The 26,195-nt window shown below is 36.5% G+C and overlaps 1 protein-coding gene across 12 annotated transcripts in view; it reads right to left on the reverse strand.

The window, feature by feature from the left end:
* Positions 1-26,195, reverse strand: part of ZFP82 (ZFP82 zinc finger protein) — a 63,032-nt gene that overhangs the window by 9,920 nt on the left and 26,917 nt on the right. For 5 of the 12 annotated variants that reach the window (XM_074315789.1, XM_074315787.1, XM_019749881.2 and 2 more), the window contains one exon: positions 20,647-24,029. In XM_074315789.1, coding sequence (XP_074171890.1) covers positions 23,005-24,029 — 1,025 coding nt within the window. In that variant the 3' untranslated portion in view covers positions 20,647-23,004. The other 7 variants (XM_074315783.1, XM_074315782.1, XM_074315780.1 and 4 more) reach the window with 7 other exon arrangements.

Consider the following 26,195-nt stretch of genomic DNA (forward strand, 5'->3'; position numbering starts at 1 on the left):
TTTCTTCTATCTGCATGCCTTCCTTAGGTGATCACATTCAGACCCATGGATTTAAATTCCAGTCCTAAAGTAAAGACATCCAGATGTACATCAAGACATAATCTCTTCCTGAGCTCCAGGTGTACATATTCAGCTGCCTACTTAACACCTCAAACTGGAAAAAGAGACACTTCAGACTTAAAATATCCCAAACAGAAACTCTTAAGGTCTGTCCTCCAACCAGCTCTTCCTATCTTCCCCACCCAAGTAAATTGTGATTCCATTTACCCAGCTGTTCAAGTTAACACCTTTATCTTCTCCTTTGATACCACTCTTTCCCACTTACTCCACTTACAGCAAGTTCTTTTCGGCACTACCTTCATACATATCTCGAGTCTAACAGCTTTTTACTACCTCCTATCATTTCCTTTCATCCAAACCATTACTTCTAGTCCGAACAGCTGACACTGCCTCTGTACTGGTCCTTCCTGCTTTTGTACTCCACCAGAGGGATAATTTTAGAGTACAAAGCAGATTACAGATTCCAATTTCTCTTAGTGATTACATTACCTGGCCCTTGCTTAACTCTGATCTCATTTCTTGTTGCCTTCCCTCCCCTGCCCCCTATTCTAGCCACAATAGCTTTCTTGTTATTTCTCAGACATGCAAAGCTAACTCCTCTTTAGGTCTTTTCCATCTGCTCAGAATGTTCTTCCCCTAGACAGTCATGTGGCTTGAGCCTGCTTCATGTCTCTCCTCATGTATTACCTCCTCAAAAAATCCTTTCTTCTTTTGTCCACTTTTCTGTATGCATTTATACTTCAATAAAACTTATTTAAAGGAAGAAAGAAAAGAAGGAAAAAAAGGAATGATCTTGTTTAAGATGTATAACTTTGAGTCAACAATTGTCATTTTGGCGAAATGTTTCCTAAGTAGATATTAACTTATTCACTTGGAACCTCTGCCTTTCATTGTTTTGGGGTCTTTTTGTTTATTTGTTTGTTTGTTTTTAGTATTAATAGTTGTAAATATCATTTAATTATACCTAAATGTGAATAAAAAATAAGTTAGGATTGGGGGGAAAAAGCATGTTTTTCTTTCCTTTGGTAGAAAATGAGTCAGAAGATATCATTATAAACAGTGTGGGCACAGAAATGACCCTATTGTTATAAAATAAGAACTTAGCCTAAAATGAATCTCCTCAGCCAGACCTCAATATACAAACAGCAAATACAGAACGACAACATACATATGTCTCTATATAAAGAATTTTAAGGATCTTTTTTTAAACAAGAGGTTCAAAGAGAGATGAAAATAGAGGTAGAAGCTAAACCAAGGGATCCTTCTCCCTATAGTCAATCACATTCATGTATGTTTCTTCCTCATGTGCAGGTAGATATATATTAGGTTGGTGCAAAAGTAATTGTGGTTTATGCAATTATTTTTAACCTTTTAAACCGCAATTACCTTTGCACCAACCTAATACATACATGGAAAAAGGCAAGTAAGAATGATATTCTGTGATCTATGGATCCATCTTCTAGCGTGTCAACCTGAAAATAAAAGACCAAAGTAAGAAGCAACATGCGTTTAGTTAAGATCTAAAAGAACAAGTTATTCAGGATGAACTGATTCAGGCAGAAACCCAAATAGTGAGAAGGCAAAGAGGCATTTATGGGAAACGGAAGGGGAACAATTACATCAATAGAAGGAAGGAATTTCTTTTTCTTTTTAATTTATTTTTTAAATTTATTGGGGTGACAATTGTTAGTAAAATTACATAGATTTCAGGTGTACAATTCTGTATTACATCATCTATAAATCCCATTGTGTGTTCACCACCCAGAGTCAGTTCTCCTTCCATCACCATATATTTGATCCCCAGAAGGAAGGAATTTCTATTGGTGCAAATAAGCTAACATAGTGATGCTAAATATAAAGAGGCAGTCGGTAGTCATAATGTGTTTCCTTGTTAGTTATGCAAACAGTTGTTTGGATAACAATGCTGCGTTCGGCCCAGTCCAAAGGCTATTTTTCCAGCTTTAACGTTCCAAAGGTTTGAGGAATCAGACATCACGGCAATTCCTCTGGGATGGTAGCTCTAACACCATTTTAAAGTGGCTCCGTTTATATTATTTTATACAAGAATAAATTCATATGAAACTTTAGTTGCTGATAAAACATACATTATTGCAATGTCAAGCATATTCTTCTTTGTAATCTTTTATTTCCCATTTAAAAATTTATAAGAAAAGTGAACGAAAAAAAGGCTTCCCTCTCACCGTTAACTAAAATGACCTTCACATTCCACACCATTCTCTATTCCCTTACTCTGTTTACTTTTCTTCATAGCACTCTCTTATTACCTGACATTATATTTTCTACTTATTTACAGTTACTATGTTTCTCTTATTACAAAGTAAATACCATGGAGACTGGGACTTGATAGGTTTTGTTTACCACTGTATTGATAGAGTCTAGCATAGTGCCCAGCTCAGAAATGGGTCTATCTATCTATCTATTGAAAAGAAGAAAGCAACTGAATCAAAATATAGATAGAATGATTGTCAACAGAAAACAAAGATAGCACCTGTCTACCCCATACCCCCCTTCAAAGAGGATGAAAATTGGAGAGAACAAAAAATCAAAAACAAAAACGATAACAAAAAAAGAAGAGTGGTAAATGAGATACAGAAGTAGTTCTATTGGTATCCCCAGCTAAGACCTTAATTTGCTCCCCAGGTCTCAGACCTTTTCTCCTGAGGCCATGGACCTTTAAAGAAGGCTTCTAAACATCATCAAAAGGGTATACCTCTTCCCTAAGGAGTTGGGCAGTTTTCTCTGATGATGGCTTCCCCTGCCCAATTGGCCCTCACTCACCTGGATATCGTCTTCTTTCTTTCCTCACAACTTTCCAGGGCTCTTTTCCTTGCTCCAATAAGGAAATCACATCTGGTTTAGAAATGAAGCATCCTGGTCAAAAGAAAAGAAATGTAAGGAGATATGAAAATAAAAAATAAATTCAAAATTACCTCAGTCTTGGTTAACCTTTTTAATAAACTCTAAGTCAAATGGTAATTGTTAAAGCCTTTATAATGAAGAAGGGCAAGATGGTTTAAAAAATTTCACATTAAGGTTATATTATAAACATATTAGAGAGGGAGGGAAAATATTTTTAAATTTTAATTTATATTCATACAAGTACTCTTTCTCGAGAGGCAATAGTAGTTGAGAGCACAGAATGCCTGTGTTCAAATCTCCCCTCTCCCACATCCTAGTTGTGTGACCTTGCACAATTTACTTCTATGCTTTATTTTCCTCATCTATAAAATAAGGATAATAATAGTTATCTATTTGACACGATTGCTGTGGTTACATTAATTTACATCTGTATCTAAACACTGACTACAATATATACTAAGTGCTGTACATATTTTATTAGCTATTATTTATTGTTATTTTGCTGAGAGTAAAACAAGAAGTTTCCTGAGGCATTGACTGTTTTTTCTTAGGCTATTCCTGCAATGTTAAATACAAAATTCTTGGATATTTAACTTTCAATCATAAAAGTAGGTAAAAGTGAATATGTTTGTTTAAAAACAAAAGGAATGAGTTCTTTTAAATTGGAAATAAATGGGTTGATCCAACTTATCACTACAAAAATTATGTGTTCTTTTGATAGCCAAAGAAAACCCAAGAATTTAGGTATAGCTATTTTCCTTACAGGTATATGAACAAATAACAAAATACCTATAGAAATTCTAAGTTCAAACACAAAGTGAAACCTGATTTCTTTAACACTCATAGAGCTATAAATCACCCAGATTTCAAATCCAACCCTTTCATCATTAAGGAAGACCTGAAGGCCACTTAAAGATGGGAAAGATGAATATGCTTAATAGAGGCACTCACTTTCAAACAAATATAGCTCAAACCATTCTCTTGAAAACAGAGAGCAGAAATTTAGATAATTTCTTCAAAGATATTGCTGAAATTTCCAAAGAAAGCCAATTATTACAGAGAACAGAGTCTATATAACTAGAAACAGGTAACCTTACCCAATGAGACCAAGTTATTGTAGTTCTCCAACATCACATCTCTGTACAAGTCCCTTTGTTCCAAGTCCAGGTAGTTCCACTCCTCCTGAGAGAACACTACAGACACGTCACTGAACATCACTGATCCCTGAAATGACAAACCACATAATACAATTAAAATTAAAGGAAATTTGTTTTAAGATGGAAGGAGAAAAGATGGAAGAGATACTGCAAGAAATGGACCAAGCAAGGCTTGGGCCGGAAGCCTCAAACGTAGTGAGTTAGGAAATGATAGTGCCTAAAGCAGCATGCCTCTGTGTTCTGGAAGAATTCTGTTGCTATAGATACAGCCTCTTACATACTCTGGCATATGTTAACTATCCAAACATGTCTGGGAAAGAGAAAAAACAATCTTCTCCAATTAAATACTATATATAAGCCTTCTGCCTGCTATGTATCTCCCCCATGAATTCTCAAGAAATGTGAGTTCTTCCATCTTTTCCCCTTCAAGAACAGACTGTTAAAAAAAAAAAAAAAAAAAAAGTTTCCCTACAATATCTGTTAGAAAAGGATCTGAACGCAATTAAAGAATTTCTTCCAAGTTCAGCATTGAATCAGATCATATCATAAGCATTCTCCCATTTATGACAGATTGTTTAATAAACTTAAAAAATGGTTGTGTAATAGTCTATGTAATGGATATATGAGACTTAATCATTCATCTCTACTTACATATTTTTGGTCTACACAAAATTTTTAAGGTCCTCCTCAATTCTGAGGGTCTACAACTATTTATGTGTCTATATAATCTTACCTACTATCATTTTCCATCCCTCACTGCACACATTCCTTGTTCCTGAGATACTGATGTAGATTCTGGATACTGGTGATCCACAATCACAAAGATGTCATTTTAGACAAGCACATCCTGTTCAACTACAAATGGAACCCTGTTCCTGATTTACAACTCATAGGCATTCCCAGAGAAAATTCCTGATCTCTCTGCACCAAGACTGAACCACATCCTTACCCAGTCCTTAAAGCTTCACAAAGCATGAGATCTCACCATATACTGAAGCTGAGGCCAGCCAATAGCAAATCTTATCTCATATACTTGGAAAACTCAAATCTGGAAAAGTTCAGAGTTTTCCCATGAGTAGTCAAATGGGCCTATCCTCTTTCATCAACTCACAAGAGATAGTCAAACATTTCCTTCAAGGGATTTCATTTCTGTTCCACTGCATCTCTTAACAGGAGACCGAACACATACAATTGATGCTGAATGACATTCAATGAATACATGGACAATGACTGGAAAAAAGAGGATTCATAGGATAGGCATTGTACCATTTAGTCTCATCCCTCAATGGATTTAGAGGAACTGGAAGAAGGTTCCAAAGATGAGGCTCTGATAGGTAGGAAGTTTCAGGATAAAGAAATGTTCATAGGACCTTAACATGACAGTATTTCCAGGAGAAAGAAAGAGTAACTTACATGGGCCATGGTTTACAAATTCAAGAACTGGTCAGTACTCCTTGGGGTTTACTTGCCTGGAGAACCAGAGTTCACAGAGGACAGAGCTAGGGGAAGGAAAAGGAGGCCATGAGATCAAATAAGCCTCAGAACTCCCTAAATAACTCAATTTAATATGTCTTTTCCCCTCCATTGACCTCCCCACCAGACACACACACACACACACACAGATTTGAGGGAGTCTGGACAAACCTAATCCTTACTTGTAAATTCCAGGGCTGCTAAGGTGCCACATCATCTAAAGTAGAATCTCTTTCAAAGCTTTGCTTACTAGATCCATTTGATACAAAGAAATTCATAAAGACCCACCCTAGCAGTCATTCCCACTGTCAAACTGTTGCACTGGCAGCCCTGCCTACCTGCAGCCAGGGCATTAACTTCCAGAATCTTCTGGGCTCCTCACTATTTTCAATCAGAATCATCCACATTGCTTTCCTGCATGACTTCATTTGCCATTCTCTTTCTTACAACCTAGGTTAAAGAGATGTGGGTTCATACTTTCAGCAGGTAAATAATAATGTATCTATTTATCAAGAACTTTCATGTGATTGTTTTATATACATTAACTACACTCAGGATTACTATATAGTATAATAATTATCCCATTCATGCAGTGGATCAGAAAATTAATACTAAAAGAAGTGAAATTACTTGCAGAAATTCAGTTATTAAGTAGCAAAGCGGATTTGGAATCCTTATTTTTTCTAACCACAAAGTCAGCTCTCATTCAACTATAGCTCTTGCCTCTGAAACTCAGATCTCTAGTTCCAGTGAGAGAAACATGAGCATGCATGACTCAGTAAAAAAACAGAAATACATCAAATCACCAAAAGATATTCTCACTTTAAGAGTATTGATGCCCATGTTAGCAAGTTTGTGAGGAAATGAACATTCTAACCTGCAGAGGATGCAAATTTAAAAGTATGTACAAGAAACACTTAAACCATGCAAACCCTTTGACTCAGAAATTCTACTTTTGGGATTAAAGAAAATAATTGTATATGTCCATGAAGATGTAAGAGATAGACATTATTCATTAATGGAAAAAAGCTGGAAAGAACCTAAATGTCCTTCAGTAGAAAATAGATTAAATTATCACGTATCCACGTGTGTGTGCGCGTGTAAGTGCTGAACTTCAAAAAAGAAATATTCAAGATAGGTAGTCTCTAGAAAAATAAAATAAAACGGACACTATGACTACATTTGTAAAGTATACATAGATATATCAGCATAAAAAGGCATTAACAGATAGAAAAATATCTGCAAAAATTGCTTATTTCCAGATTGCAATCTTAATTTTCTTCTTTTTTTGCTTACATTTATTTCATAATTTTATATGGTCATATATACTCCTAAAGTATATTTTTAAAATTTTTCAAACAGGAAGCTTTTCTTCAAGTAAGTTAGACTTGCTTTTTGAAGCAGTCATCCCTTGAACTTGGAGAAAAAAGCTGCTAGGTTTTTATTTATTTCAGCTCCCAATATCTGAACCAACTCTCTGATTCATAAGTTTGTTCGTGTATGTTGGAGTTTTGCCTAGAAAAGGTTTGAACATCCGCAACCAGTGCCTTGTTTCAGTGCTGTTGCCATTCGTAACTTGACTGATGCATTTATCTTGCTTCTGAACCACTCATTTTAGCCTTGATGACTTCCAAAGAGCTCCTGACTCTTCTTGTCCTGCTTGTCTCACTTTGTTTGCATCAATATCACGAAAATAAAAACTGTGAGGCATAAAGCTTATTACAGAAAATTCATTTACCTCCACAGAAATCCCATGGGTTTGGTATTACTTGGTCATAATCTGACAGTGCATGCTGTATAATCAGATGTCTCCTCAGGAACTCCCAAGCCATGCCATCTGACTTCTTCAAAGACTTTTATCACACTTACCTTAGTCCTACTCCAATAGAGATCTATCCACCTTGATAGATAGTAAACAACTTAAGGATAACAACCATATCATTTTAGTCACTGTATTTTCCCCAAGTACTAGCACAGGATCTGGCATATGTATAAATGCTTGATAAGTCAATCTAGAAATTCCGTTTCTTGGAATTTATCCTTAGAAAATATTTGTAAAAGTACACAAAGAGTGATGTAAGGAAGTTCATCAAAGAATAACTTATAACCACAAGTCAGAATACCTAACATAAACAAGCCTAAACATTGTTCCTTTATGATGGCATATTATGCAATTAATAATAATGATACTGAAAGAAGATATTCACAATAAATTGACAAGTATGACAGACTAAAAAGAACATGCACAATGTTGAGAGGCAGTTGACTCTCAAACATGAAGAGCACAGGCTTTGTTGTCAAGATCCAGGATATGAATCTAAGCTCTGGCAGTTATCAACTAGGAGACTTTGGACATGTTACTTAATTTTCAATGCCTGCTTCCACATAGATAAACCTATGGGGAGAATAATAACAGTTTCTATCTTATAGGAATATTGTGAAGGGTAAGTAATATAATACATATTAAGCACTTAATAAAATGAAAAAATTACATGCGCCTTATTCTATTTATTAAAGAAAATTCTCTTTAATAATTTTTAATTTAAAATTTTTTAATTTTTGAAGGCTATCTTTAATAGTTTTCTTCAGTATTTTAATACTAGGATGCCATCTTTTTTCTTACAGCAAATTTTTTGAAATTTTAAAGACTGCTCTTTCCTACAACATTAATAAATTTTAGAACTAAGCATAAGAATGTAATTTTTCTTTAATAATATTAGGAAAAAAGATTCACAAAAATCAAGAAGAGCAAGGCCCCTCTTATTCTCCATCCTTAGCAGTTCTAAAGAGACACTACTTGACATCATTGATTTGATAAGGTGTCATAATGAACGTATTAAAAATGTTTGATCAAGTTCTTCTGTACATTATGTCTGCATATTTATCACTACTACCACTTTTTTCCTGTTATTATAAATCTGTATTTAGGAGTAATCTTGAACCCCTAAAAAAAAGTCTCTAATTCTGAAGGGATACCTTACCTCATAATTTGTTGTCCTGGTAATTCCTTTAATCAATGTCTTCATAATCCTAAAAGGTGTAAATTCTTGAAAGGTTTCAAACTAGAGGGGAACCACTGTACTCCCTTTTACTCTGTACAGGCATACCAATATAATAAATCTTAATGACTGTACTGGATTCCTTTGTTAAAGTGTTTAAGAATCTCCTTAAATAATCAATTTTTGTGATTCTATTTTTCAAAACAAACATGTACACAGTGCACAGAAAAAATATTTGGAAAAACAAACATCAAAATAGCAATAGTCATTAAATCTGGATGATGGGACTGTAATTTAAATGTGCTTCTTTATAAGTTCCTTAGATCTCTCTCTTTTTTTTAATAATAAACATACATTAATTTTATCATCAGAAACAAAAATTAAATTATTTCCATACAAATAAAAAACACAGTTGGGGAGAGGGAGTACCTTCTAGTTGTTAAGAGAAATGTGAGTCTATAGGCCTGTGACACGAGGGGATTCTGCAAAAAAAAAATCAGCATGGCAAAAATAAATAACACTTATCAGTCCTTTTACTGTTCTTCATCAAAATGATGAGATATCTTCTCTTTCTTTTGTGACTGAATACAATTAAGGTAAGCAGCATTCCCAAGTTTAGTAGGAGTATACCAAAGTAGACAGAACAGTATTTGGTACACAATAGATGTTTTATTTTTTCCTTTCTTCACTGAATAACTAAAGTTTTATATTAGATATAGTCCTTGCAAAATGTCTTACAAATCATTAGTTTATTAAAAGGGATTCATACATAATTAAAAATTTATTGAGTCATCTTTTTCAAAACTATGACTATTGCTCAAAATTGATCATTTTCTTCTTTTCCTTCTCATGATTCACATAATATTAATGGCCTAAAGCTATATCATATGGAATGTGATTTATTAAATAATTTCCTATTGCTAGGCACTAATTTATACAAGCTCACTCAAAGAACATTCTCAGATATTACAGTCTTTGATTCCAGGGCAATGGATCTGAATCTTTCTGGGTCATGTTTGATAACCTCATTAAATTATGGACTTCCTCCCCAGAAAAATGGCAATTAAGAAATATATACAATTTTACATACAATTTGAAGGGGTTCCTGGTTTCCTAAAAGCCCCAAATAGATTTAAATTACCTCTGGTTAAGAATTCCTGTTCTAGATCATTTGAGCATTTCATGTTTTAAACTTAGTAAATGCTCAACACAATTAGCTTGGTATTTTCATTTTCCTGATCTATTTGAGTGTATGGGGAATTACCCAAAGTTACCATATAACAAATACCTAATGTTTATTAAGTACTTATGAAGTATCAGGCACTGTTCTAAGAGCTTTAGACATAGTTATAAAAACAAAGCTCTCAGAAGTAACGGGAAGTATGTACCAAATGAACACGCGCATATAAGCACTAGGGAAGGGGCCTAGGTATCAGTTCAATGGACAGGTCATTTAAGGAAAAGGAAGCAAATGTTCCCATGTCCTAAAAAATAAAAATATATTTCCCTCGCTTTGACCTTGACTTTTAAAAGGGCAATAGCAATTCATTCCTCCTCCTCCCACTCTGAGCCCTTTTCCTCAGAAGAGTTTGACAGGACTGGCGAAGAAGGGAATCTTAAACCAACAGACTTTTCTTGGAGCCCAGCCCAGCTTGGCTAAATTAGGGCACATCACGACCACACCTGTCCCCACCAACTGCCATCCACACAAATCCAGAGTTAAGTAAGAGGGAGAGTACTGTTGACACTTAGAGAAAGGTTACGGATGTGTGGGACTGGAATCCGACTTCACTGCACTTTCCCGGAGGGAACTCCGTGTTTCTGAAACCTGCAGCTGAACACCTAAGAGCTGTGTGCTCACCTGTGTGTCCGCGCGCTCCTGAAGCTGAAGTGCGACGGGAGGACGCCCAGAAGCCAGCCCGGGGTGAGGCACGTTCAGTTCTAACATCCTTATCCCAAGATCAGGTCTGAGCCTTTTTTTCTGGGAGTCTTTTCACTGGCGCTCAGATATCTCTTACTAGGCGGCAATTTCTCTGAGGCTGGGCCCAGGAGGCTAGAGGGCAGAAGGTTCAGCTGTTGACGCTAGGGTCGCAGCCACACAGGCCACCTCCACCTTCAGTCACACAAGAGGCTCTGCACCCAATTCATTCACACAAACACCATCACCCACTAGTCCCGGCCTCACAACCGCAGAGTCCCGATGCCACACCCCGGCCCCGTCACGCCGACACACACACGACCGCGGTTCTTACGCACACTCGGGTCTGAGGTGCGGGGCTCCCAACGCTCCGCGGTGGTGCAGCACCTTTCCTTTCCTCATCCTTGGGCCGCAACGCCTTCCCGACAGATGACCGAAACCAACGCTCAGTGCCAGGACTGCTCACCTAGGGCTCCCACCCCGTTTCACCGTGACGCCCAGTGGAAGCGAGGGGGCGACAGCCCGGGGGGTCTAATGGGCCGCGCGCAGGGTTTGTTGGGAGCGCCGACTGCACGCACTAAGAGCGCAGGCGCGGCGAGCCCCAGGGGGTGGAGCATCAGTTCCGCCCGCTGGTTGAGACTCAAAGATCCAGCAGCGCCCCACCTAGGGCGGGCTTCCCGGCTTTGTCCTGAGAACGTAGCCGCAAGCGCTTTTAAGGACAATGTGCGAAGGTGTGACTCCGTGGAGCCAGCTGGCAGTTCTGTGACCAGGGACGGCGCTGTGTGTCGGTCTTTGAAGTGGTTCTGGTTGCGATTTTGTCACTGGATGTGGCTGGTTTGTTTGTGATGTAGCGATTGCGGGGACCAGAATGTGGCTTGTGAAGGAGATTTTATGACTGGAATTGTGTGTCGAGCTATGTAGGACTGAGAATGTTGTGGGGGCCTGTGAGTGCATGGGATTGACTGTGAGTGCATGAGATTGTGTTTCTGTGACTCTACATTTATGTGGCGCGGTTTTGAGAGATTTGTTTTCCTTGGGCCTTGCCTGCAAAAAGCCACTCAGTGTGTGTGAGAAACAGCACAACTGATTGTGTAGCGAGTATGTGCGCTTCCGGTGTGTTCCTGTGGGATTGTGACGAGGTGGCCACCCGGATGATTGATATGACCAAGAACCTCACTCTCCTCAACTCTGAAAAAAAGGAATGCTGCATCTTCAAGAAGCATAAACTTTATTGAAGAATTTGGTGGAAAAAACTAATTTTTCTGGATAATTATGTATTTGTTTTACATTTAGTCACAGGTTTATTGTGGAGAAGAATGTAAATAAACATTACTTTAAAAATAAGTTTTCAAAGGGAATTCCTGTGATGGAGTAGTTGATTTGCTTCTGCCCCAGATTCCCATGATTGGGCTTTCCCTCTTTCTTATTGAGGGGGTTTTGTTGGGAAGATTTAAGAAGCCCTAGACTAAAAAAAAAAACATTTTTACATAAAAGATGCAGTATGACTAAAGCAGACAATTCAGGATTAAGAGAGTAAAATATCTTGGGTTCTAGATCACATACTCTTTTTGTTAAAGGAGGGCAAGAAACTTAAGACAAATCATGAGTTCATGCTGACATTACTGGGTTTTATTCTTACCTTTTATATTTTTGCCTCTTTAAAAATCTTTTCTTGGGGCTGGCCCGGTGGCTCAGGCGGTTGGAGCTCCATGCTCCTAACTCCGAAGGCTGCTGGTTCGATTCCCACATGGGCCAGTGGACTCTCAACCATAAATAAGGTTGCTGGTTCAACTCCTCAAGTCCCGCAAGGGATGGTGGGCTGCACCCCCTGCAACTAGCAACCGCAACTGGACCTGAAGCTGAGCTGCACCCTCCACAACTAAGACTGAAAGGACAACAACTTGACTTGGAAAAAAGTCCTGAAACTACACACTGTTCCCCAATAAAGTCCTGTTCCCCTTCCCCAATAAAAAAAATCAAACTTTTCTCTAGAAGTCCTGGTTCTTAGTAATATTAATGTATTTATTTATTTGCATTAGCCTAGAATCAACATAAAATAGTTAAAAATTGCAATGCCAATATTATTACTAACAATAATGCTAGTAAATAAAAATTTAGATTGTAGTTCTGCTAAACCAGGGATTGGCAAACTATAGCCTTCTGGCCAAATCTGGCCTGCCACCTGTTGTATAGCTAGTGAGTAAAGAATGGTGTCTATATTTTTAAATGGTTAAAAAACATCAAAAGAATAATATAATATGAGTTGTGAAAATTACGCATTTCAAATTTCAGTGCCTACAAAGTTTTATTGGAACATAGCCATGCTCCTGTATGTGTTGTCTATGGCTGCATTTGAGCTACAAGGGCAGAATTGAGTAGTTACAGTAGACTGAATGCCCTGTGGAGGCTAAAATACAGTTGATTCTCATTATTCACAGTAGATACATTTTATAAAGTTGTAGCAATCACTGAATTAGTGAATCATTGCCTCTGCAAGCATCTGGTCACATTTTCATCAACCAATCAATATGTAACCTTGTTTTATGTGTTTCTATTTAAAGATACTTTTTATATATTGTTGATTTCTTTAACATTGAACTCATGACCAACAGCACTATAACACAGGCCTGACGGAAGTTTATCTAACCACGTATTTTCTCTAGGACATCACTACGAACACTAGACATCATTTTAGCAATATGCTTGGGGGACATTTTAAATAGCAAAATCACCAATAAAAAACACAAAAACATGGTACTAAATAGACTGTGAAAAAGACACTTGTTTACAGTATAAGAGCAGAGCCAAGAAGGCAGAGGGTTGCCTTGTTTGAGTTCAGCTAAGGACATGTGTGTCAGGGGACTCATTTTTTATCATTCTTTACATGTCCACGAATGACCGCAAAAGTGCTACAAGTGTTGACTGTGGGATTACAAATAAATTTTAGCAAGTATGCTAAGCGAAATAAGTCAGACAGAAAAAGCAGAGAACTATACGATTTCACTGATAGTGGTATATAAACCAAAAACAAAAAAAGAACAAGACAAACAAATGAGAAACAAAAACTCATAGACACAGACAATAGTTTAGTGGTTACCAGAGGATAAGGGGGGAAGGGGGTGGTAGATGAGGGCAAAGGGGATCAAATATATGATAATGGAAGGAGAACTGACTCTGGGTGATGAACACACAATGTGATTTATAGATGATGTAATACAGAATTGTACACCTGAAATCTATGTAACTACTAACAATTGTCACCCCAATAAACTTTAATTTAAAAAAAAGAAAATTTTAGCAAGTAAGTTTATAAATATTGATATCCACAAATAATGAGGGTCGACTGTATGCACTGTCTGGCATTTTACAGAAAAAATTTGCCAGCTCCTGCTTTAGAGTATATCCCTTTTAATTATACAGTTAGAGTGTTTAAACACTACTTGAAATAATTCTTTTCCCTGAGCCATCAATAATTTCTGTAATTGATGTAACCCATTAAATAAATAAAAATCCATAAACAAGAAAAGGGAATAGAAAAGGAAAGCTTTTCTTTATGGAATGCCAGTTAAAAAGTTTAATTTTACATGGCTTGTGAACACTGCTTTAAATGCATTTATGATATTTGTTTTTGATGAGGATTTTATACAGTATGGTGTTTTCTGTTAAGTTCAAGATCATTTCTATTGTTTCCTCTCCTGCTAGCTATCACCTGCAATTAGATCAGCGTGTCATTGTTTGAATATTATCTTCATGGCATGAAGGCTAGCCATTGGTGCAATATAGCGCAATTTTTCAGGCAATACTGAATTTTCTTTGAAGTCAGTCTCTGATTTTTTCTGTGCTTCCTGTGTGACTTGCCTGCTAATGACCAGCTCTTCTGTTTCTTTACAGAACCTTGACACTCAGTGCCATTCGCACTGGTGGAAACAAGGGGCCCAGGGAATAGCTTTTCCAAAGCTGGGCAGTAGCTGGGCAAACGAGTTCTAATTATGGAAGCAGTGCTGGTAGTTTATGTACATCCATCCTCAAGTGCATTACTACGGGAGTGCTGGCTTAAGCCTATGTGGTTGCTGGGTCCCTGTCCAGGGAAGGAGGGTGCTGCTGCATTGGCCAAACCTCATATATGCTTATTAAAGGGTTCTGTACCCAATTCCAACGTGTGTGTTTGGGGGAGGGGATCCCCACACCAGCAAGCAATTCTCTGACACCAGCTGGGTATCCTAAAATTCAACCCAATGTTAACACTGTCTACCTGGAGACAGTGTCAAATCCCACAGGTTAAGGGCTCAGTCCTACAAGATGCCACCCACCCCTAAACACACACACACTTCAGATGCCAGTTGCCAGTCCAGTTTATTACCTGTGCTTCTAACCAACCAGCTATAGATTAGAGGTTCCAACAACCCCCTCCTTGAGTTTGATTAATTTGCTATAGCAATTCACAGAACTCACAGAAAAATTTGTTAAAAAGAAACAACAGACCCCAAATGAAGTCACTTGCGCTAAGCCGACATCACCAAACCAAGGCTGAATACCTCACCTAAATGCAGTGACAAGAAAAAAAAAATCTGAGATGTTCTAAATTAAAATTACAGCAGCCAGAGGATGAGAGAAAGAGATCAGTTAGCCTGTTAATAGCTGTGGGCCAGCTCTGACAAAAGACTGCTCACATTCCTTAGTGTATTTTGGAATTTTAAAATTAATTTTCAGGTGGCTTTTTCTGAGATTATCTAAAATGAGAGAATAGCCAGGTGCCGTCAAACCCCAGAACCCCAGAGTGTTGTGGATTCTGCTCTACCTATCCTACAACTTGCCCCTTTTAGCCTCCTCCCATCCTCTTTGTCTATAGCTAATGTAAATTTTTTCAGAATGGCTAACATCTTTTTGCCCCCTACTTGATGTATAAAAACAATTGCAAAACTCTGGGATGGACATGTTTATCTTTTCTTCCTAGCCATGTTGCTTATGGTTTTGACTCCATGCTTCAAGACAAGTCTTTTTTTGCTAGTGATAGACTAATAAACCCTTTCTTTTAAAAATACTTTCAGCTGTGAAAGTTAAAATTTTTGTTTAAACCTTCCCTAGGAATGTAATCTTAACCAGTCTGCAATTTTCTGGTCAGCACCAGTAAGGAAATCTGCCTAAATAGACCCTTTTGTCCCCCAAAGGGAGGTGACCTTGCCTGAAATAATTCCTTTATTCATTTATGACTTCCCTGTTCCATCCCTCGCTGCTTTAAAAACCTTCCATTTTGCAGATCCTCGGAGCTCCTTTCTATTTGCTAGATTGGATGCTGCCTGATTCATGAATTATTGAAGAAAGCTAATTAAATCTTCAAATATACTCAGTTGAATTTTTGTTAAACACATTTTACTTACTGGATTACTGGTTTATTATAAAAGGATATAACTCAGGAAGAGACATATGGGGAAACGCATGGGGAGAGGGCTTCTCTCCACATGTTCACCAACTCAGAAGCTCTCAGACCCTTTTGCTTTGGGGTTTTATGGAGTTTTCATTCCATAGGCATGATTGATCAAATCATTGGCCATTAGTGATTGAACCAATCTCCAGCTCCTCCCCCCTCCTAAAGGTCAGGGTGGTGGGACCGAAAGTGCCAACCCAACCTCCTAATAATGTGGTTGGTTTTCCTGGCAACCAACCCCCTATCCTTAGGTGTTTCAAAAGTCACCTCATTAAGATATGAAGAGACACCTTGACTGCTCTCATCAAAGGAAATTCCAAGCATTTTAGGAGCTCTGTGTCAGAAAGAGTAGGGAAGACCACACACACACACACATGCACACACACACACACACACACATATAAATCATAATATCACACTTACTTTCCATCAGTACTGCTGCCATGAGTAAGTGGGCTTCTGAGTGTGAAGTGCTCCTCAGGACTGCCAGCTCAAGGCATTCTCTTAGCGACTTCAGAGCCTGTGAGAAATTGCAAATATATTTGTACCTTTACAACAATGTATTCATATATGATTTAATGTGATGAAAGAAAGCAATAAAAAACAGTTGAACATATTAATGTAAAAAGGATATGAATAAGCAGTTGATAAAAGAAAAATATATTGATAATATATAAATTTTAATCGTTAGTGAGAAGAAATATCTCAAAAGTGTCAGTTAAAATGAATTCTTTTAAATTAGGCAGAGAATATTTAAAAAGATGAAGAACACCGGGGTAGGCATATACCAAATATTCAAAAATAACAGAAGTAAAACTAAGGAATCATGGAAGTAGTAATTAGTAAAAGTTTATTGTGCACACACCAAAAAGGCAGTTGGCAAACCAGGAGCACCCAAACCAAAACACAGAATGAGGCTCAGTTGTGTATTGTTATAAAGCAGCTTATATAGTGAGAAAGCAATGAGTGTTTATTCTTCACAATGATTGGTTGTAATACAGGCACAATGATATTGCAGGTTTGGTTCCAGACCACTGAAATAAAATGAATACTGCAATAAAGCAAGTCACAAATATTCTGGTTTCCCAGGGCATATACAAGTTGTTTACACAACACTGTAGTCTACTAAGTATGAAATAATTGCATTGTATCTAGAAGAAAAAAATGTATACGAGGTCTGACAATTAAGTTTGCGAACTTGTCTCAATGTTGCCAACCTTTTTTTGATACCAAAGGGATTACTCATTATGAATTTGTACCAACTGGACAGTTACCAAGTTTATTATTTGGAAATGCTGAAAAGGCTGCGTGAAAAAGACGACCTGCTTTTCGCCAACAATTTATGGCCCTTGTATCATGACAATGCACCAGCTCATACTCACTGTCTGTGAAGGAGTTTTTAGCCAGTAAACAAGTAACTGTATTGGAACACTCTCCCTACTCACCTGATCTGGCCCCCAATGGCTTCTTTACCCGAAGATAAAGGAAATACTGAAAGGAAGACATTTTGATGACATTCAGGACATCAAGCATAATACGACAGCTCTGATGTCCATTCCAGAAAAAGTTCCAAAATTGCTTTGAAGAGTGGACTAGGCACTGGCATGATGCATAGCTTCTCAAGGGGAGTACTTAAAAGGTGACCATAGTGATATTCAGCAATGACGTATGTTAGCACTTTTTCTAGGATGAGTTTGCAAACTTAATTGTCTGACCTCGTAGATGTCCAGCAACTAAAGGATGGATAAATATGGCATACCCATACAACAGGATACTATTCAGCCATTAAAAGAATGACGTACTGACACGTTACAACATAGATGGATCTTGAAAACATGCTATGTGAAAGAAGCCAGATACAAAGACAACATATTATCTGATTGCACTTATATTAAATGAATAAAACAGGCAAATCTATAAAGACAGACCTCATGTAGGAACATATGGGGGAAATAATCCCAAGTAATTAAAGGACTGTATTTAAAGTATCAAAAAAAAAGTGGGTGAATGAATTTTGATATGCTCATACCATAGAATATTATAGTCAAAATTAATGGATTATATTTAACTATCATGAATCTTGGCAACCTAATGTTAAAAAGAAAAAATAAGTTCCTTAAGATTTTATGTAGCATGAAACCTATTTCATAAAGTTAAATTTAACTAAGATAAAAACTAATCTTATCCAAGAGTTCAAGTTCCTGTCATAAATTTTTTTTTTTTTAAATAAGAATTTAAACCTTCTGGATTATAAGGGAATATAATTTATCACTGTAGATTCCATATACAACTGATTATACTATAATAACCTGAACTACATGGACATCTTTTTTTCCAAAGTAAATTTTAACTGCAAGCCTATGTGGAACAATAAAGTTCCTTGTATTCTTTAGTATGGATTCTTTACAATTCCCACTTACCTGAGCACAATGTTAAAAGTCATTCAGTTTATAAAAATAGTATGCAATTTGACTTTTAATGGTCTTTCCCTTAATTCTGATCTCAGATAGTTTGAAGCCAAGGTGGAATAATGATGATTAGCTAAATTATAAATTTTGACCATGACAATAGGGAATCTTCATTAAAACACTAGTTTTAGAAACATGCATCTTTAAGAAGCAGAAGTTGATTCTCACTAAACTGAAAATGCATACCAGTCTCCCAGAAGCTAATGCACAGGCCAGAAGCTAGGCTTTGGCACTCTAACATACTCATCTCAGAACAGCAAGGTGATGATGACACAAAGGAACAGACTGTGGGGATTCCATTTGAGTGATGGGTAACTCTGGATACACAGATGGCAGTGGCAGGAACATCAAGAGTCCAGAACCTATAGGGTGAGTAGTATAAGCTGGGGATTCTATGTCCAGCAGCTGCAGTGGTGACCTCACCACACAAGTTCTGTGTCATCACTCAAAGAAAGCATTGTTCCTGGCTCTTTATCTTCGTTCCTCAGCACTCTCAGATTTTCTATGATCAACTCAATATTCTTTTAGTGACTTCCTTATCTACTCAAATTAACAAAGGTAAATCATGTTGACTGTAACCAATATGTTTCCATTAACATTGAAAATACAACAAAGGTGGCTATAGCAGAAATATCTGTGGGTGATAATCATAACTCTGACCTTCTGATTTCTGGACTAATGGGGGAAATAGAGCATTTCTGTTGGTAATGCTTTATTGAAAGAGGTAGCCTGAAATCTGGAGTTAAAATGCACATCCTGATACTATTTAAACTCTACATATTGGAATACATACAAGCAGAGGACTAGGCCTGCAGCAGAGTAGGCATAGAGAATCACAGCCTGCCTGAGAACATGAGAAATTCAGGCTCAAATAAAGGAAGGTAATTGATGTGTTTTAACCCATTGCATCAAATTAATATATCATTTCTCTTATTACATACAAACAAGAGTAGGGATGAAAATAGAAAGCAGAAATTATTCTCAAAAACCAACCATTCTGTCTGTAAAAATGGTGAAAAGAAAAAGTACTGTCCAACACCCACTGTCATCAGGTCTGTAACATGAAATATGACAAGAAAGTTAAATAGGTTTAAATACTGAGATGGATATATGACTTTATCTGCAGATTACAAAAGATCAAAAGAATCTAATACATTATAATCTATACCCTAATAAAAGATATTAAATTTTCAGATATTACTAGCATATTTTAAGTATTGTAAAGCATTATATTATAAAGATTAGAGAGTAAGGAGGATGAAGAGTTGTCAAAGAAATTTCAAAACATACATGTATTAATGAATAGCTACTCGATGTCAATTGGGAATTTATTTTGGGATACTCTAAAATATATTAACTTTCAAAATACAATCTCAATGAGTTTATTGAAACTGGGTAAAATTCTAATGAAGAAACATTAGTCTCTATTTCCGAATAAAAACTATGTATTAATAATATATATATCGTTATTTCCAAGTAACAAGTTGCTGGAAATTGTTTAAGTCAAACATTGCTGAGAAATAGATCTGAGGATGACCATTTAATATATGATGGTTCTGGCATAATTGGGTTTATTTTCGCATGGAAATAAAGCTGACATCCTGTATCACACCATACACAATTAATTCCAGATGAATTAAAATATTAAATCGATGTGTATATAACACACTCATATAACTACCCTGTTTCCCCGAAAATAAGACCTAGCTGGACAATCAGCTCTAATGTGTCTTTTGGAGTAAAAATTAATATAAGACCCAGTCTTATATATTATATTATATTATATTATATTATATTATATTATATTATATTATATTATATTATATTAAAGACCCAGTCTTATATTATAGTAAAATAAGACCAGAGCTTATATTTATTTTTGCTCCAAAAGATACATTAAAGATGATTGTCTGGCTAGGTCTTCTTTTCGGGGAAACACGGTACATATATAAAAAATTGCACTCTTTTCCTTTATCCTCTTACCCTCTGAAATTTTCTGTAAGATCTTCCTAAGAAACAGAAAACACTGGAAATGTTTTGGAAAAACCTATTTTATAAAAATAAAATAAATAGACAAGAATATAAGAATGTTTATTGCAGTACTACTTTTAAATCTCAAAGAGGAAACAATTTAAAATATCACAAATGGGGGGTAGTTGAATTGGTATTGGTACAAGCATACTGTGAAATATACCATAACCATTAAATCATCATGTATTGACTTGAAGGGAAATCCAAAATGTACAGACAAATTTAAAACAGCAAATTAAAGAAACATGTATAAAATATCATTTATTTTTTGTAAAAATATACTATAATAATTTGTTAACATTTAAGGACAAAGAAACATGGGGGATAAACACAAGGTTCAAAAATTACTCAGAAGAAAATGGACAGAGGGGAAAAGTAAATAAAGGAGGGGACAGAGATACTGATTTTTAAAAACTTACTGACACTGTTTCATTGGTTTGGATGCAAATGCATTATTTCTGTAATTTTAGATGACAAACTTAATGACTTATACTAAGAAAGGATATAAAACTTCATTTAGCAATTTTCATTTTGAGAGTAATGCAAAACAGAACGAAATAGCCTATCTTTGCTAATCCTCCCACTTACAGATATTTTGCTCACTTTTTTTCTCAAATTGATTATGAAATGTCTGTAAAAAATAATGTTAAAAATAAACAAACAAAAACCCCTAACATGGTTATCTAAGAAAAAAGGGCACAGGGAATGATAGGACAGACCTGCAGTAACTTTGGATATATGCTTTTTCCTTCTACAGAATGGTATCCATCCAATCAATGTAGGAAGCTGCTTGATGACCATGAAAATTGAGGCACAGAAAAGGTCTGTCTGAAAACACTAACCTAAACCTAAACTGTGGAACATTTTTTTAAAAATGTTCAGGATTTCTTAATCCAGGACTTTTAGTAGGCTTCTATACGATCATGGCAGTTGAGCAGTTGCAACAGAAATAGTATGGCCCACAAAGGCTAAAATATATGCTATCTGGTCCTTTATGGACAGTTTGCTAATCCTTGGTCTAGAACACAATACTTAATTCCAGTAACACATTTGCCGCTAATGCAAAATTGCAATGGCCTGGCTATTTTTTTCTCTTCAGAGTTTAACTCCTTATTTTTTCATTTTCAGTTGTGTGTATATAACAGGGGGTGCCAAAAAAATGTATACACATTTTAAGAGATGTTAACACTTTGGTCAACGTTGCTCAAGCAGTAGTTCGCCGTAATCAGAAGTGTCTGGATGCTGATGGTAACCACTTTGAGTACCTGTTGTAATTGCAGAAGTCAAATGTGACTTGTATTCATCATTTGTTATCAGTATATATTAATACAGTTTTTTCCTTTCTTAAAATGTGTATGCATTTTTTGGCACCCTCTGTGTATATATACATCTATATATATTATATGTGTATATACACATATATACACACACATACACACACATATATATGTATATATATAATATATATCAAGAATGGGTTATATAACATATATAACAGTCATGCGTCGCATAATGTTTTAGTCAACAACGAACTGCATATACAACAGTGGTATACCATACGAGTACAACCTAGATGTGTGGTAGGCAATACCAATTAGGTCTGTGTGAGTACATTCTATGATGTTCGCACAACAACGAAATTGCCTAACTATGCATTTCTCACAACATATCCCTGTTAAGTGGTACATGACTGTATATTCTATTTCACTGGCATAATGCTTAGAATAAATAAGAAACTTCATGTGAAAAATACTAGAGCTGAATCAAGTCCATTCTTAAAAAAGCTTTATACTTGTAGTTTAGCTACTTTATCTCTGGAAACATTTTTAATCTAAAACTGTTCACATCTAAGAAATTCTGGATAAATTACCTTGTGTTGTACTCCCCTCTCCTTAAATTTCCTTGGGGCCAAGGGCTTTGCACTCCATTATTAAAAACTCCTCTTGAAAGCCTTTTGCACACTCACTGCTCTAGTGTCCAGAACAAAAGTAACGCATGGGCCACTTGATACTTGCAGAGTTGATATATCCTCTTTGGTCTTTTTTTAAAAAATTTAAATTTGAGCTGCCATTTAAAAATCAAGAGCCATCACACACTTAAAAAAGAAAAATGTAGATTTCTGGGTTATCTGGAAGTCAGAAGAGCTGGCAAACAGGGCCTGACTTTCCTCACAGCATCAGTTAGCTGGAACGGGGCACTGGGCATCCTTTTCAGTTACTGTCTCAACCAGGTTCATTTCTATTCTTTTTATACCAACAGTTTACTAATTTCTTTAGACTGAACAAAAGAATTACATTTCAGCATGAATACTCTGATGTTTAAGGTTAGAAAGGTATCAGTTCTATCATTTTCAATATTTGCTAGGTTGAATTCTCTGATGTCAAGAGAAATACAAATTTTACTAAAGGGCTTCCAAAATGTATTCTACTCATCGGGTGTTTTTCCTGCATTTTTCTCATGATGAATAAGCTGCAGACAACAAATAAAATGTTTCTACATTATTTTAGTTAGAGGATTAAGATAAATTCTCTGACGTTGAATAGGTTTAAACTGTAAAAAGTCTTCCCACACATTTCATATATTCTATGGATTATCACCAGTACAAATTTTGATGTTGAATAAGCTGTGAGCCATAATTAAAGGTCTTCCCACATTCCCTATAATCATAAGGTTTCTCACCAGTATGAATTCTATGATGGCTAATAAGTTGTGAACTCTGAGAATAGGCTTTCCCACATATCTTACATTCATAGGGCTTCTCACCAGTATGAATTCTCTGGTGTCGAGTAAGGTCTGAACCAGAACGGAAAGCCTTTTCACATTCCTTACATTCATAGGGTTTCTCACCTGTATGGATTCTCTGATGTTTAATAAGTTGTGAACTCTGACTAAAGGCATTGCCACATTCCTTACATTCATAGGGTTTCTCCCCCGTATGAATTCTCTGATGTTGAGTAAAGTTTGAGCCACTACTAAAGGCTTTCCCACATTCTTTACATTCATAGGGCTTCTCACCAGTGTGAATTCTCTGATGTCGAGTGAAGTTTGAGCCACTACTAAAGGCTTTCCCACATTCTTTACATTCATAGGGTTTCTCACCAGTGTGAATTCTCTGATGTCGAGTGAGGTCGGAGCCACAAATAAAGGTTTTTCCACATTCCTTACATTCAAAGGGTTTCTTGCCAGTATGAATTTTCTGATGATGACTGAGTCTTGAAGGATGTCTAAAGGTCTTTCCACATTCCTTACATTCATGGGGTTTCTCAATGGTATGAATTATCTGATGTGTAGTAAGCTGTGAGTCATGTCTGAAGGTTTTCCTATATTCCTTAGTTGCACAGTATGTCTCTTTATTATGAATGATTTGTTGTAATGTAAAGGATGGATGCTGACCAAAAGTGGGCATGCCTTCATGGGTATATGTTGGTTGACTGAAATGTCCCTCCTGAGAGTCATGTTGTTTCTCAAACTGGCCATTACATTTCCAATCACCTCTGAAACTAGAGCACTGAAGGTCATGTCTTGTAAGTCTTCCCATTATCTCCCACTGGGCTGACTCTATTTCGCAAATTTCCTTCTTCAGAAATAATTTCTTGGTCTCACATCTTGATCCGAGGACTGAAAGAAAATATGAAAGCAATCACTCACATTTTCCTTGTTTGGGAGAAATAAAACTTCAATTAAAATGGAAGAATGAAACTTTTTAAAAAGGATTTTTTTAAAAATGGACTAGAAGAGTGAAGAAACACCACATAGTAAGATGAGGGCAGTAAGTAAGCCATTGGTTTCCAAACACTGTTATAGATCAGAATTACTTAGGGGAGCTTGCTAAATATACAGATGCCTTAGTCTTATCTCCTTTGTTATAGGATTAATTTTCTCTCTCTCTCTGTCTCACATACACACGCCACATATAAAAACATGCCACAGCATGAACTGTAAAGTAAGATAAATGATCATACCTATTTAACAGAGTTATCAGCATTAAATGAATATGTCAAAGGGAAAATTCAAAGGGGTTGGCAAACGATGTCCTGCAGCACTACAACAATTTTTTTAAGTTTTATTGGAACACAGCCACCTTACTCATTTATGTACGAGTTTGTATCTATGTCTGCTTTTGAGCTACAATGGTAGAAGTGAGTAGCTGCAACAGAGATCACATTAACTACAAGCCTAAAATATTTACAATCTGACCCTTTAAGAAAGTTTGTCAGCCTCTGGTTATATCTGTATTGTCCACTATAGTAGCCAGTAGCATATGTATCTATTTAAATTTAACATAATTGAAATTAAATAAAAATTCAAATTCAGTTGGCACTATTCATATTTCTAGTGTTCAACAGCCAAATGTGGCTAGTGGCTACCATACGGGAAATATAAGACAAATATAGGACATTTCCATCATTGCATAAAGTTCTATTTGACAGCACTTGTCTAGATTCAGTAACTGGAGGCCAAGGGTCTCTTTAACAAATGATAAAGAAACAGAGGGTGGCAATCCAGATGGGAGAATACCTTAAGAAAAGTCAAATGTTGAATGACTCTAGCATGAATGGTACATAGGTAGGATTCTTCTGTGGCTAGATATATGTTTGGGGTTTGATGAAAATACGATTTGCCTTGGAATTCTGTGACGTTGACCTTAGGAAAAAAGAACTTAACAGGTGCACAAGCACTACAGTAGTGCTGACCAGCTGATAGGAAGACCATTTGTAGGTTGAAAGAGAATGAATGGGAGGCAGTGTATTGCTATTGAAAGATCAGAGGTACAAGAGTCAACTTTGTGAGTTTTGAACTCATACCCAGTTAATTACAAGCTTTGTTTTCTTGGACAAATTACTTTATCTTTCTGAGCCCTCAATTCTGTCTATACAACAGGAATGCTAACTAACTCTTATGATCATTATGAAGATTGAGAATGATATATGAAAAGTATTTGGTACAAAATAACTGCTTAGTACTTGAGAGACAGTACTATTAAAGACTTTCTATACAAACATGGGGATGTTAGGCATGTGAAGTGTTTTGAGGAGCACACCATGGACCCAGAGGGAACCCTCAAGCCAAAGAAGTGAAAATCATTCCAGTACCGTTTTCTTTCTCTTCCTCTCATGTAATGATTCAGCATACATTGCCTAATCTAGCTCCTAAATATATCTTACACTCTTCCCTGTATCTTTACTACCTAATAGGCTCTCTCTCTCTCTCTCTCTCTCTCTCTCTCTCTCTCTCTCTCTCTCCTGGAATAGCCTCCAACCTAGTTTTCCCACTTGAGGTTTGCAATCTTGAATCCATATCACTAGAATGGCACTGCCTGCTAATGCTCTGCTTAAAATTCTCCAGTGGTTTCCCATGATATTGCTCTTACAATAAAACCCAAGCTCCTGAACATGATCTGCAAAGCTCTGAATGATCTGGTTCCTGCCTGCCTTTTCAACCAAATCTCACACTATGCTCCCTTTTGGTTTCTAAGCTCCACCCACAGTGGCTCTATTTTTGCATTTCTTCTAATTCTCCCAGCCCTTAGGCCCTTTTAAGGCCTTTCCAGGTCCTTTTCCTTATGTCTAGAAGGTGATTTCTTTCACTCTTGACAACTACTGCTCATTTTCTAAATCTTCACTTAAAGGTCATACTTTTTTGAGGTCTGCCCTGATACCATTACCAAATTTACTCTCCTTGTAATTCCCGTTTTAACACTGTTCTCTTCCTTAGCAGGATTTTCACAATTTGTAATTTCATATTTTTCAGGTTCATTTAATATCTTTTCCCCTCAATAGGTCT

Source organism: Rhinolophus sinicus, linkage group LG11 (genome assembly GCF_036562045.2).
Source record: "Rhinolophus sinicus isolate RSC01 linkage group LG11, ASM3656204v1, whole genome shotgun sequence".
Taxonomy (NCBI): domain Eukaryota; kingdom Metazoa; phylum Chordata; class Mammalia; order Chiroptera; family Rhinolophidae; genus Rhinolophus; species Rhinolophus sinicus.